The sequence below is a fragment of the Dipodomys merriami genome, unplaced genomic scaffold (assembly GCF_024711535.1).
Source record: "Dipodomys merriami isolate MVZ:Mamm:240054 unplaced genomic scaffold, mDipMer1.0.p SCAF_55, whole genome shotgun sequence".
NCBI lineage: Eukaryota > Metazoa > Chordata > Mammalia > Rodentia > Heteromyidae > Dipodomys > Dipodomys merriami.
In genome coordinates this window covers 7,477,681-7,491,171 of record NW_027206124.1, presented here as the reverse complement: position 1 = coordinate 7,491,171, position 13,491 = coordinate 7,477,681, and the positions used below count along the sequence as shown (strand labels likewise).

Here is a 13,491-nt window from a genome sequence, read left to right as displayed (position 1 = left end):
GGGAGAGGAGTGTGTCGGGAGGGCCGGTATGCCCGCAGCCCACCGCCAGCCAAGGCGTGGCCGCCCAGTGCTGAGGGGAGCCGCAGCCTCCCCTGACTTCTCTCCACAGGACAGGCACGAAGTGGCCACTTCCAGGAACCTTGTCTGCAACAAGGCTGCTGGCCCCCAAGGGGTCAGACCGCTCTTGAGAAGAGTCTAGGGTAATAATTAGTCTCTGTCGAGGACAGTTCTAGCAGAGGGTCACAATAGCCCAATAGCTATGTACACAGTACCGTATAAAATGATGCTAACAAAATGAAAGCCAAGATAGGGAAACAAGAGGGTTTTTGGTGTTTGGTTGTTTTTTTTTTAATATACTGTGTGAAGTCAGTTTTTTCTTTCATTTTTTTCCCTTTGATTTATCCTGTTGTCACTGTTTTTGATTTTGGTTCTCTGTGTCTTGTCTATACGTTGATCTGATTTGGGGAAGGGAGGGGGAGCAACAAAATGGAGAGACAAAGGACAAAGTGCAAACCAACGCAAGAGCGGTACCCACAAGGCAATACGTTGGAAATGAATTTTACAATTCTGGGGGAGGGGGAGAGAAACGAGTTAACAACGTTGGACAAGAAATGTACTCGTTACCTTACATAAGTGACCACCTTCACCATAAAGTTACATTAAAGGAAGAGTCTGGGGGACTAAACTTCATCAGAGATCTGGGGTCCACAGCCCTCTGTCCCAGGTAGGATGGAGCAGGAAAGGTCCCTCACAGGAAAGCATTGTATGGAGCTGTCCCTGGGTGTCCACAGAGGACTGGATCCAGGACACCGGAAGACACAAAAGTGCCCAGGGGCTCAGACCCCTCCGTGGGGCCGTGCCCACAGCCTAGGTCCCCGCGTGGGGCTGAAACAGTGGCCCAGCAGGCAGGGTGGGTGTCTGCCCCATTACGGTGTAGGATGAGCATTGTAGGGCACTGTCTGCCAACAGCATCTTGGTTTCACCTCCTTTGGAGAAGGCCCCGGAGTGTGTGTCCACGGAAAGCCGCCCTCTGTGGCCCTCAGGAGGCTAAATTCTGGCTCCCTTCCTTTTGTCCCTCAGGTATCCTGACAAACACAGCCCCACGGGGCTCCCAGGAGTGGTCCTGGCTCCTTGGAAAGTCTGCCTCAGCCACGATCCTCCGCCCTCCACGGACTCTGCCCACCCTCCACTGTCTGCCCACGGTCTCCCCGGGGCCGCTCCAGGACCGCCTCCACCTCAGCATCCTGAGCTGCAGTCTGCCCAGCGCATCCCAGGAGGCCCGGACTCGAACACACAGGTGGGGGGGCGGCACCGGGCATCAGCAATACACAGTCTGTGGAGCCCAGCTGTGCCCACCTCCCGGTGGCCAAGCTCTCCTTGGAGCAGGAGCAGGAGGCCAGGAAGCTGCCTCCCAGCCGCTGAGCCAGCCCTGGCACCGCCAGGGACTGCCAGGTGAAGCATCTCTTCCTGCACCCCAGACTGTCTGAATTGCTTTTATTTTCTTAACTCTCAGCATACTCAATAGACCAAAGAGCAGAATCTATTTTCACGTGGACGCCCTTCCCGTCGAGTCCCGGGTTCACTGTGGGGCATGGGAGGGCGTGGCGGCACAGAGATGCGGGTGACGGCCACGGAGCGGAGCAGGCGTCTGCGGCGGAGGCCCCGCCCCACGAACGCTGCGGCGCGCCCCAGGAGGAGGGCGCAGGCTGGACGCACGCCGCGGCACGCCCGTGGGACCTGGCCGGGCGAGGCCGGCACGGCCCCTGCGCGGGGCGCGCACGCACCCGGGGACACAGACCCTTCGCGCCTCTGTGCTTAGACCGACTTTCTCATACTAAATCACTTTGTTTTAACCAGTTAGTCACGCCTCTTCTGCAGCTCCATTTTTGATAGTTGGATAATCCAGTACTTGCCAAGAGCATGTTGGGTCTCCCCTGACTGTCCTCCAATCCACCATTTAGCTCCAGAAAGCAAATTAAAGAAAACTGAAGTAACACTGTTTGAAAGAGATCATTAAATGTATTTTGCAAAGCCTAAAGTTATATATTTAACAGTTTTTATATGTTGTATATTTGTAGAAAATCCTATTTAACAATTCACGCGCCAGCCCGGGCCGTCCCCAGCATTGGGACCAGGCCCCGGGTGTCCCTGGAGATTCTGGGGTGGCCGCGTGGGACCTCAGGTGCCAGGCACAGAGGGGCAGGGCTCCGGGAGAGGGTGGCTGGGGACCATGCATAGCTGTCCTGCCCAGGTCCTAGAGGATGTCAGGAAGCCAGCTTCCTTTCTGCTTCGGTTGGGTTTGGTGGCTCATTCCCCCCTTTCAGTCTATGTATTGGTAAACACCATGTGTACAATATTTTCATTATGCCTCCTGGACGGATTCTGTTTTCCCTCCCTCGACCCCACCTCCATCCATGGGTCTTGAGGCCCACGGGCAGCCCGTGTGGATCCCCTTGCTCATGGAAGCCCTCCGTGTCGCAGCAGGAGGTAACGGAAGCAGGAGGTGGCCAGGGACCAGGGGACCGAGGGAGGCACTGCCCACAGGCACTGTGGCCACACACCCCGGCAGGAAGAGTCCACAGGCCGGCACGTAGGGTCAAGTGTGGCACTCATGCCAGCACCCACCATTCTCCTGAGTTTCTGCTGACGTATACAACCTACAAGCCCAATTAACATGAGTATTATGCTAGTTCTATGCTACTAAAAAAAAAGTAAATATATACATATATATATATAACTCCAGTATATAGATGCCGTTCCAGCAACCATAGACTAAAGATAGGAAAGAAGATCCGTTCATGTGAGACCCGATCCAGTATCTACCGTATTTAATTTACCTTCGGTCACCGCTCACTCAGAGGTGTTTGTATCCTGGACAGCAGGAAGAGGCTGCAATGTGGGCTCGGATAGGGCGCTGTCCCCACCGGGCACCCAGCTCTGATGGCCCCAGCTGCCCGGGGACAGAGCAGGAGGCGTCTCCCGGGCCTCTGGCCTGCCAGGGTCCCCATCCCCTCCCCGCACTTGTTTCTCCTGAGAGCAAGTGTAGACGCCTTTGAAGGCAGAGGCGGGAGACTTAAGATGTGACAGCATATTTTCCCCTTGTTTTACAGTATTCAATTTTGTGTTGAATTCAGCTAAATTATGAAAATAAAGAAAAAAATCCTTTGATACGCATGGCTTTTGTTCCCTGGCCGTGGTGTCCTGGGAGAGGGGCAGTCGTTGGCCTGGCTGGCGGGGACAGGCGGAGGATGCGGGCACCCTGGGTCGGAGCGGCCCCAGCATCGAGGTGTCCCTCCTGCCCGGGTGCCTCGGGGCCGGCTTCTCCCACAGCCATCGCCAAGGGAGCATCAAAGCCTTCCTGTTCCTGCAGGATGGCCACGGAGCCCGTCCTAGGCCCCGGTGTGCTTGCTCAGCACCACAGGGGCCATCACCTCCCTACACAGAAGCCAAGTGAAAGCTGTTGCCTTCCTTCCAGTTGGAGAAGCCCAGGCAGCTGGTGGGAACACAGGCGGTCGCGTGCATTCTCCTGTCCACTGTAGCTGGCGAACCAGCCCCACCTACCGCAGCATGAAGACGCTGAGCCATGCCCCAGGCCAGTGACCGCCCAAAGAGCCACACCCACGGGAGAGCCTGGGCTGTCTGCTGGGCCCGCTGGCCACACCCATGGGAGAGCCTGGGCTGTCTGCTGGGCCGCTGGTGGTGTCTGGAGTCCCTGCCAAAGGGCACCGGCGTGGGAAGCCACCGCTCTCCTTTCCCAGCTCTGCTTCGTGAATGCTGGCCATGGCGGTCAGATGGCCTGTGCTTTCTTCCGAAGACCCTTCACTGCTCTTATAGCCACTGCTTGCAAGAAACCAGCTTGTCCCCGCCAAGCAGGCAGTACAGGGCAGGCCTGCAGCTGCTATAGGAGCCCCAGGCCGGCTCCTAGCTCTCAGGTGAGACCTTGGCGTGTCCTGGGCTGGAGGGAGGGCTCACAGTCCCATCCGTGGAGGGAGACCAACCTGGGTGAGCTGGGCTCTGCTGCTAGAGCCTGCCCTAGATGGGCAGTGGGTCTGGAGACAGGAAGGACTCTGCCCTCCTCTTGGCACACAGGAGCCAGGTGTTGGGATACAGGGTGGAAACGTGGGTCCCCGTCAGCCAACGTGAGCTACCTCCTGCTGTATAACAAACAGTCCCACCCCTAAGGATGGGTGAGCAGGCATTCTTCCTCAAACAAGGATCCAGCATAGGCTGCTGGGGACATGTCACCCGCAGAGCTCCGTCGCCCCGGTGAGGGAGGACGTGGGGATCCCGTGTGGGAGGCCGCCCCCGAGCTCGGCTATTGGCTGCCAGTGGCTGAGGTGCACGGGCCTGGCTGGCACCGGCGACAGTGTGCCTGCTGGTCAGTGACTGCGGCGGCCTGTCCGTTCCCACAGTGACGGGCTGGGAAGGCAGTGGGCACGGCACCCCCTCTGGGCACACCAGAGCCTCCACCGTGGCAGCTCTGCCTCAAACCCTGGTCCTCCGACCCGGGGTCTGCCCGTAGACCGGGCCTGCTTTGAAGCCACTGAGTCGTGTTTTCCAGGGATGGCCTGAGATGTTAGGCCACCACCCAGAGCCTGTGCCTCCATCATAGCAGGACCATCAGAGCAGGTCAGATTCTCTGGAGATGGAGCTGGCTGAAGGTTGGTGTGTCAGGCCGGCCCTCTGCCTGGTGTCACAGCCTGGCTCCGCTTCCACACCACCCCCACCGCCCTTGGGGGCCTTCCGGGCCTTCACTCCTCCTCTCCTGAGACCCTGCCTCTGGGAACTCACGAAGGCCATGTCCAGCACAGGTCTCCGGGGCCCCTGGCCGGGCTGGGATGAGGAGCGTCTCCCTGGCCGGCGGGCAGCCAGCTGCCCCACGTGGATCATGCACCTGTGTGACGGTTCTGGAGCTGGGACTCCTGCGGTCCCCATGGCCTGCCCAGACAAGCCAGCCTGCACTGTGGGTCCCAGGGCCGGGCTCCGTGGAGAAGAGGAGGCCGTAGCGAGGCGCGGCTGGCCCTGGCCCGCCACCAACGCAAGAAACAGGAGCGCGTCGGGTTTGGGTGGGGGAGGAGCGCGCTGATCATGGCCAGAGGTGGCTCGCGGGATCGCTGGGGAAGCCGGCTGGAGTGACCCCGCTTTGGGGTGGGGGTGCCCCTGGTTCAGCAGCCTCTCCCTCTCCTCTGTGCTGTCCCACCCTCCCTACCTCGCTCTCTAGGGGACACTATGGCCTTTGCCTTCATATCTGGAAGGGGACGCAAATTGTGGCCTGGCCCCCAGCCGGCCATCCCACTGGAAGCTGCGCTCCTGGAGAACCTGCCTCTCTCTCAGCCCTGACAGGGCCCATCTGGACCCCGGCCCTGGGGGGCGGGGCTTCCCTAGGCACGTGGGGCCCTGCTCCCTGCAAGGCCAGCTGACGGATCAGGCCCAGCTGTCTGTGGAGAGGCTCAGCTGTGGGACTCAGGAAGTCCCAGGCAGCTGCTAGGACTGACCCTGACCTGGTCCTGGCCCTGGCCCCTGGCCCTTGTCCTGACCAGAAAGAAGCTATTTGGAGTGGAGCTGTGGGCACCGGACAGCAGCTGGGAAAGGCTGGTGGGGAAGGAGAGGAGGCTCGGATCACAGGCTCCCTCTCACGCACGTGAAGAAGAGGGTGCTTATGCGGCTAGGCAGAGGACAGGCCCTGTCCTGTCCCTACATGTGTCCTGAGCCTCATTTAGGGGCTCAGCACCAGCCCATCTGTACCCCCATAACAGTCCCCTTCCCCGCCGTCATAATGGCCACTTTGCCTACCCAGTAACGGCTACTTTGCCCACCCAGGTGCGCGTGGTGGGAGACTCAGGCTTTGTCTCCATGGCTGGTGGCTTCCCCGCTCCAAGGGTGGGTCCCGCTGTGGGAACAGGCCACAGGGGCTGCAGGAATATGTCCAGGCATGGAGCCCTTGCCGTGCTGCCACTGGCTGTGTTAACCAGAGGTGTCTCTGATTCTGGACCAGGCCTGGGTGAGGACACGTGGAGGCTCAGATGCCAGGTCTGACTAGTTCTCCCCCAGGGCTGCACCCTGGGAGCAGGCCATCCACCAGGTGCCTCAGCACCCGGTGCGGCTCAGAGTGCTGCCTCGGAGAACCTCAGTAAAACTAAACGGCCTCCCAGGCTCCAGCTCTGGCTCCGGCCCGGCCCGTGCCACGCACAGCCTGTACATCTCTGCTGAGCGATGTGATGCAGCCCAAGTATGCTTCGTTTCTTCCTTCTGGGCCCAGGGTTCTGGAATTACTCTGAAATAATAACCACATTTATTTTCTGCTTCTACGAATGTCTTTTCATTTCTTCCTCCCCCTGTGCCGCAGGGCAGGAATCCGTCTCTTTCGCTGGTCGTGGGTGAGTGGTGGTCGGCTATGGGAACAGGCATCCAGGCCAGGAGCAGAGCAGAGGCAGCCCTGCTCCACGGTGGGCCAACGGCCAGAGTTCTAGCCACCACGGGGAAGGACAAAGAGGGTACATCCAGGCTGGGGTCGTGTGGGAGGGAGCCAGTACGGTCAGGTCAGGGAAGAGGATCCTCCACGTTGGCTTTGCAGCGCTGGACGAGGATGGACAGAATCCCACAGTTGAGGCAGGCAGAAAGATGGCTCCAGCCTGACCGGGGTGTGGTGTCCAGGACTGGGTTTGTTGTAGTCTCCTCTGGATGTGCAAGCAGGGCCTCCGTCCACTGTCCTCAGCCCCTCGCCCTGGCGGTCAGCCTCTAGAGCAGGAGAGGAGGGGGAGGGAGGAGCAGCGGGTCTGCAGCGGCTCACTGCGCGTCTGTGTCTCAGGGCTGCTGTCGGGAGGGGAAGGTGATCCCCCGGATCCCCTTCGGGGGAGGGGCTGTCCATTGCTGCCTTGGACGTTACCAACACCAGGATTCAGAAGGCGCTGGCTCAGAAGCTGAATCCTGGCAAGCGGGCTTCATGACTTCTCCAGGAGGAGGGAGGACAGCGTGGCGGCCGTACACCTGTCCTGAGGGACAACATGGCGCCACTCGCCTGTCCAGCTCCTGGTCTATCAGCCCCCAGGGTGATCCCAAAGGCGTCCCCAGCTCGGGCCCTGGATCATTGTGAGTGAGCACACGTGAGCACATGGTGGGCTGCACAGTCTTGGATTACATTGGGTTCAAACTTCCCACCCTGGAGAATTGGCTGTGGGGTGTGTGGGCAGGCTGCAGGCACACACAGCTCGCCAGAGGCGTCCCACGGGGCCGAGACGCCACACCAGTCCCCTGGGGCCCGTGCTTGGGGCCTCCTGGCCCTTAGAGTGTCCCCTCCACTCATGCTGAGGGAGGAGGGCAGAGGTCAGGCCCAGGCCTCCCTCCCATTTCTTGAGCCAAAACAGTGAGTGCACTCTCCAGGAGCTTCTAGAAGCAGTGTCAGCCACCCAGGGGCCTCTCTGAGTTGTCAATCACCCACTGGCCACTGGGCGAGCGCGAGGCCATGCCCTGCCATGGCTCGTGCACATAAGGTGCACCGTGCAGCAGGCGCTCTGTGTGGGGGCTGGTCCCACATCCACAGAGGGGTGAGGAGACGCCGCCAGGCCCCTCGCCAGCCCTCCCAGCGCCTTCCTGGCTTCTCCTCTGGTGTCCACCACCCCCAGTGGAAGAGGTGAAGGCTTGTAATGGAGTGCTTTAACTGGTTCTGAGCTTAATTATTAAACTGGAACCAATGTGAGCCTCAGGAAAACTCCGAAGGTGCAAAGGCCGAATGTGATGGGCCACTGCCCCCCCCATCCTGAGGCCCCCCCCTCTCACCCCCCCCAACCCCGGTCCTGAGCGCGGCTGCCAGGTGCTTTTGATCAAGCAAAATAGCAAGCGCGACTGGCAGACACGGAGGTGACGTTCTGTGTCTGTCTGCTCTGTGCCCTGGTGCCCGCCACCCAGGACAGCAGCCTGGACCACGCTGCCAGGAGATGAAGGAGCATGGAGGAAAAACCACCAGCATCCCGGCCATCCATGGCTGTCAACACCGGCTAAGCCTGGACCGGCGGCAGCGGGCAGGGCACGGACGGGAAGGGGGATTGGACAGCGTCCCTTGAAAGTCTGGGGGAGAAACGCCACCCAAGTTAACTCCACTTAAAATTCTCCTAGCAAAGATGAAAATATGAAGCATGGATAAAATAAAAACACCGGGAAGAGAATTAAACTGGGGAGAATCACTGTCCCCAAAATGCTACTCAGGAAAAATACGAAAGGAGAAAGCTACAGCACACAGAATGGCCTGGTCCTGGGTGGAACTCAGGATCTGCAGGAATCGCACACGGCGGATGTGAGGATGCAGGTAGCGGGAACTGTGCGGGGAGGGGACATTGTTCCCACAGGCATCCAGAGCAACCACTCAAAGACACTGGGAAACAAACACAGGCGGGAAGAAGCGCAGGAGGACCAGGCTCTGCGGGGAGGAGGACCGGGCTCTGCAGGGCAGCTGCGTGTCCGGTGGAAACCGTGGGGTCGTGGGTTCCGGCCGGAGGCTGATCCTTGGAACCAGATGTGTGGAGGCAAAATGCAGCAGCCAAACCAGCTCGAGGGGGCAGTGGCTGGCCCAAGCCTCAGAACAGCTGCAGGTGGGAGCAGAACATTGGTAAGCAAGGCAGCACAGATGGTCTGACATCTGCAACCTGAGTGGGACTTTCCCCAAGTCCCAGGCTGACCTCCAGCCTAGCCTGCTCCTTTGTGGGAGGCCTGCAGGAGGGGGGCAGAGGTGAGCCAGGGCCCCAGAAGCAAATGAAAGTGACGCGCAACCTCAGAATCGGGCCCCCAGGGGTGGGAGAGCCGCAGATCTGAGGATAAATGCTTCCCAACACCACCCGGCGGTCATCAACCCAGCCGGAAGCAGAAACAACAGCAACAGCAGCAAACCTAAGCAGAACCACCAACCAGGACCCGCTCCTGGGAAGACACCCAAAAGAGATGACTACCATCCGCTGTAACAAAGCACCAAGAACCCTTCAAAGAGTCAACATCCTTTCATCCAGCACACATGGCAGCAGCAAGCCTCCCTGCCATGTGGATTAGATATGCAAAGACACCGGGAAATGTGGTCTGTGCCCAGGGCAAGGTCTGGGCAAAGGAAGCATTCCTAGAGTGTTCTCAGGTCAGAGCTAGTAAGGGCTTCAAAGATATCATGACCGCCAGTATTTATAGCTATTATTTTTTAAAAATCCAGATAATTGAAGTAGAAGGCAGTATTCACAGGTGAACAGCTGGCAAGAATCAACGGAGAAATGAAAACTTCAAAGCCCAGAACAGTAGCTCTGGAGGTGAAAGATGCAATATCAGAAAATAAATTGAAAAAAAATTACCAGATGGGCTCGGCAGCACAGCAGAGAATGGAAAGAGAATCAGTCGACCTAAAGATAGATCAATAAAAATTGTTCATTCTGAGAAACTGGTAGAAAAATGATGGGAGCAAACCTTAAAAGTTTCAGAGACCTTTGGGACTGGACCAAGAAGCTCCACATGGATGTCATTCGAACCCTAGAAATAATGAAGAGAATAGAGTGTCGAAGACATTGAAGAAATAATCCTCTAAAGATGGGGAGAATGTGAATACACAGATTCATTGAGGTCACGGCCAGGCAGGATAGTCAAACCTTCAAAAGAGAGGCCTGAAGCACTGCGGGACATGTGGGGGACATAATCAGAACACTCAGTGTGGAAGTAGAGCTGGGGGCAGGAGGGTTGGGGCAGAGAGGATGGCACAAGGAAGGACCTGGACCAGGAGGTGTGGCACCCACGCATTGGTGTATTGAGTTGAAACCCCTTTGCAAGTACTAAAGGAGTTTTGGTTTTGGTTTTGGTTGGTTGTGGGGCTTGAACTCTGGGCCTGGGCTCTGTCCCTCAGCTCTTTAGCTCAAGGCTAACACTCTACCACTTGAGCCACAGCACCACTTCCAGTTTTCTGATGGGTTTATTGGAGATAAAAGTCTCAAGGACTTCCCTGCCCAGGGTGGCTTTGAACTGCAATCCTCAGATCTCAGCCTCCTGAGTAGCTAGGATGACAGGTGTGCACCACCAGCACCTGGCAAAAGGAAAAGAAAGAAGGAAGGAATGAAGGGAGGGAGGGAGGGAGGGAAGGAGGGAGGGAGGGAGGGATCAGCATTGTTCCACTGTCAATTCAAAGAATTCACAGGAAAGAAGGAAGGAAGGAAGAAAGAAAGAAAGAAGGGAAAGAAAGATTGATTTAACCAAACAAAATGCAAGGAAGTATAAACCATAGTAATATCTGCCAACCAAAAACTATAGCCAGACGAATTCCAATGAAGATGCACGCCTAGTAAAGCAAAGCTGATCAATTTCATGGCCAGTCAAACTCGGTGCAAGAAATACTAGCATATTCTGTGTAAACCATGTAAATATGTGATGTGTGGCATATTCTGTGTAAACCATGTAAATATGTGATGTGTGGGGTCCCGTAATTTCTTTAGAATAGGCATCACTGCTGAGAGCAGAGTTTATTCCGTTGTGTTCGTGGATTTAAAGTATGTAGAATTTTTTTATATTGCTCTATAAAAAGTCTGTAGCCCAAGGAGTGGGCGGCAAGAATAGAAAATATTCACTTGTAAGATTTCTGTTTAACTTTGATATAAATTTGGCTATAATGGCTTACGTTAATCCACAGCACTAGAAAATAATGCCAAAACAGAATAAAAGTGGTATATGTTTAAAACATGGTTGACCATAAAATGAGGCAGGAATATATAGACGAATATAAAGAGGACTAAAAAGAGATATTAGAAAAGAAACACCGGAGTGGCATGTAAATCTGAGCACCTCAATGGTTAAATTAAATAGCTTAACAAAATAAACACTCCAACCAAACACTAAAGACAAGACTTGCCTTAAGCCAACAAACTTCAGCATGAAGGCATGCAGAAGCTGCAAGTTACCACAAAAACAGCATGCCACGTCCCCCAAAGAGTCAGTTTTACAGACGACAGTAATATTTAACAATGATAAAGCATTAATGTCGCAAGAAACTAAAAACAATGCATATATTGGCAAAAACAGTAAGATCCCAAGTCAAGGAAGCAAAACTGGGGCTGCGGAGAGGAGGCCTGCACAATTGCAGCCTTCAGTGGGGCTCCCTTCTGATGGGAGAGCAGTGCAAACGCCAGAAGTCAGGAGCACTCAGAAGACTGGGACCAGCTATTAAGCTGGCATCTGTAGACCATTGCAGACTTACCACAGAACTAACACCAGGACAGGGAAGAATGGCTGGGTCACGTGGCAGAGATACACTTACACTTTTTCAAATGTCCCAACTCTTTCCCAAAGTGATTTTATTGTGTTTGATTGGTCTTTATTGATTGTCATCTTAAAAATCTAGACTGTTAACTCTGCCCACAAACCTTTTAAGATGCATGGAAGATGAACCAAGAAATACCAATGCTGGCTAGTAAAACAATATCCAAAACTGAAAGTCATAAAGTATACATTCCCTGACCAGAATAAAATTAAGTGAGCAACCAAGTAAGGAGTAATAAGTAAAAAAATTCTCCAAACATATGTATATACCTTTTAAACAACCCATAGGTTAAGAAAAAGAAATGAAGATTTTATATATCTTATTGAATAAGTTTAAATATTTTTATTTGAATGATAATAAACTCGTAACTGTATTTAACTTCTGCATACACATGGAAGGTCGGGAAAATGGAAAGGGTTATCCTACAGAAGTTGATGGAGAAAGGTATCCCACAAAAGTGGAAATTGAACTAAGCAGGAATGGCTCCTCTATCAGACAAAATAGCAAACCTCAAGACAAAAACCAATGGTTTCCTTCACTGGTGACAACTAGAATTTGCCTCTGAATCTATAAGTCAACATGTGACTGGTATGCAAATGGTTACAAGTGTATTGACTGGCATATGGTAGACTCTAGGGAGAACTCAAATAATGTAATTCCTTAGAAAGACAAAAGTCAAAGCCCAGCAACATCAGCACCAGGAAACGAGTACTTTTACGAGTGAGGGTGAGGCCCAGGGGAGAAGAGTAAAATGAAGGATGGGGAGAGTGCACTCCAGGGTCCACCGTATACACTACACAATGAAGAAGAGCAAGGGGGCGTATGTTGAAAGGGCTGACATGGATCAAGATACATTATATTCATAAACTGCCTTGTTAAGTCGAAGCTCCTTTGTACTACTATTTAAAGACAATTTTTAAAAAAGAGACAAAGTAGGTCCCTATATAAGGATCAAGGAGCTATTCAACCAGGAGATGTAACAAATGCAATTGTATGCTCTCCTAATGTCAGAGTACCTGATTCTACCAAACAAGCACTGTTAGATACGAAGAAAGACAGACTGTAATGCAAGGGTCGCTGGGGGCTTCAGCACCCCGCTTTCATCAATGAACAGATCACCTAGACAGAAACTAACAGAGAAATATCAGTGCTAAGCTGCACAGCAAGTGAACCTGGCTGACATTTGCAGGGGATTTTATCCACGGCTACAGAATATACATCCTTCCTGCACACACATTATCAGAGTATTATCCAGGGCAGACCACTTATGTGACCACAAAGCAAATCCTCAACAAATTCAAAATCAGCAAAATTATATCAAGTATAATTTCATTCTTGACTGCAGTGGAATGAAACCGGACATCAACCACAAAAGAAACTTTAGGAATCATGCACATACATGTGGAACGACATTGGGTGAAAAATGGGTCATTAGTAAAATCAAGAGGAAAATTTTAAAAATCTCAAGTATGAAAATGAAAATGTGACATACCAAACTTTGTGGGACAGAGCAGAAGCAGTGCTCACAAAGGGATGTTTATAGAAATAAACACCAGCACTGAAGACCCAGCCTGTTTCCAGTGACCTACTGCTTCATCCCAAAGACCTCAAAAGGTAAAAGCAAAGCAAAACCAAACTTAGTCTAAGGAAAGGAATAGCAATGATCCAAGCAGAAATAAATAGGAGACAAAAATATACAAAGGATCAATAAAATGAATCAACTTTTTGAAAAGTTTTTTTTTAATACAGAAAAACAATTAGACTAAGCAAGGGAATAAAAGAGAATTTCCAAGTAAATAAAACCAGGGATGTTAAAGGAGACATTACAACAGATATCACAGAAATACAAAGGGTCATTAGTGATGGCAGCAAACTGGCAAACCCAGGGGAAAGGGATACTTTTCTTGACACATGTATTCTGCTGAAGTGAACCATGAAGATGCAGAAAATCTAGACAGCAGTCATGAGTAATGAGACTGATTCAGTAGTAAGGTCTTGCCATGTGAAACCAAGGCTCAGGTAGCTTCAACTTTTGATTAAAAAAAACAAAAACAAAAACTAGTGCCAATGGATTCCTCCCAAACTATTCCAAAGACACAAGGAAGGAAAGCAAGAAGGAAGGAAAAAAGGAAGGAAGGAAGGAAGGAAGGAAGGAAGGAAGGAAGGAAGGAAGGAAGGAAGGAAGGGAAGGAGGGAGGAGGGAGGGAAGGAATTGCTCCAAA

The 13,491-nt window shown here is 53.3% G+C and overlaps 1 protein-coding gene across 2 annotated transcripts in view; it reads left to right on the top strand.

The window, feature by feature from the left end:
• Nucleotides 1–3,168, top strand: part of Tafa5 (TAFA chemokine like family member 5) — a 165,395-nt gene extending 162,227 nt beyond the window's left edge. For both annotated transcript variants that reach the window (XM_069999813.1, XM_069999814.1), the window contains exon 4: nucleotides 1,081–3,168. In XM_069999813.1, the coding sequence (XP_069855914.1) occupies nucleotides 1,081–1,089 (9 nt within the window). In that variant the 3' untranslated portion in view covers nucleotides 1,090–3,168. The remainder of the gene's footprint in view (nucleotides 1–1,080) is intronic.
• Nucleotides 3,169–13,491: the final 10,323 nt, after the last annotated feature.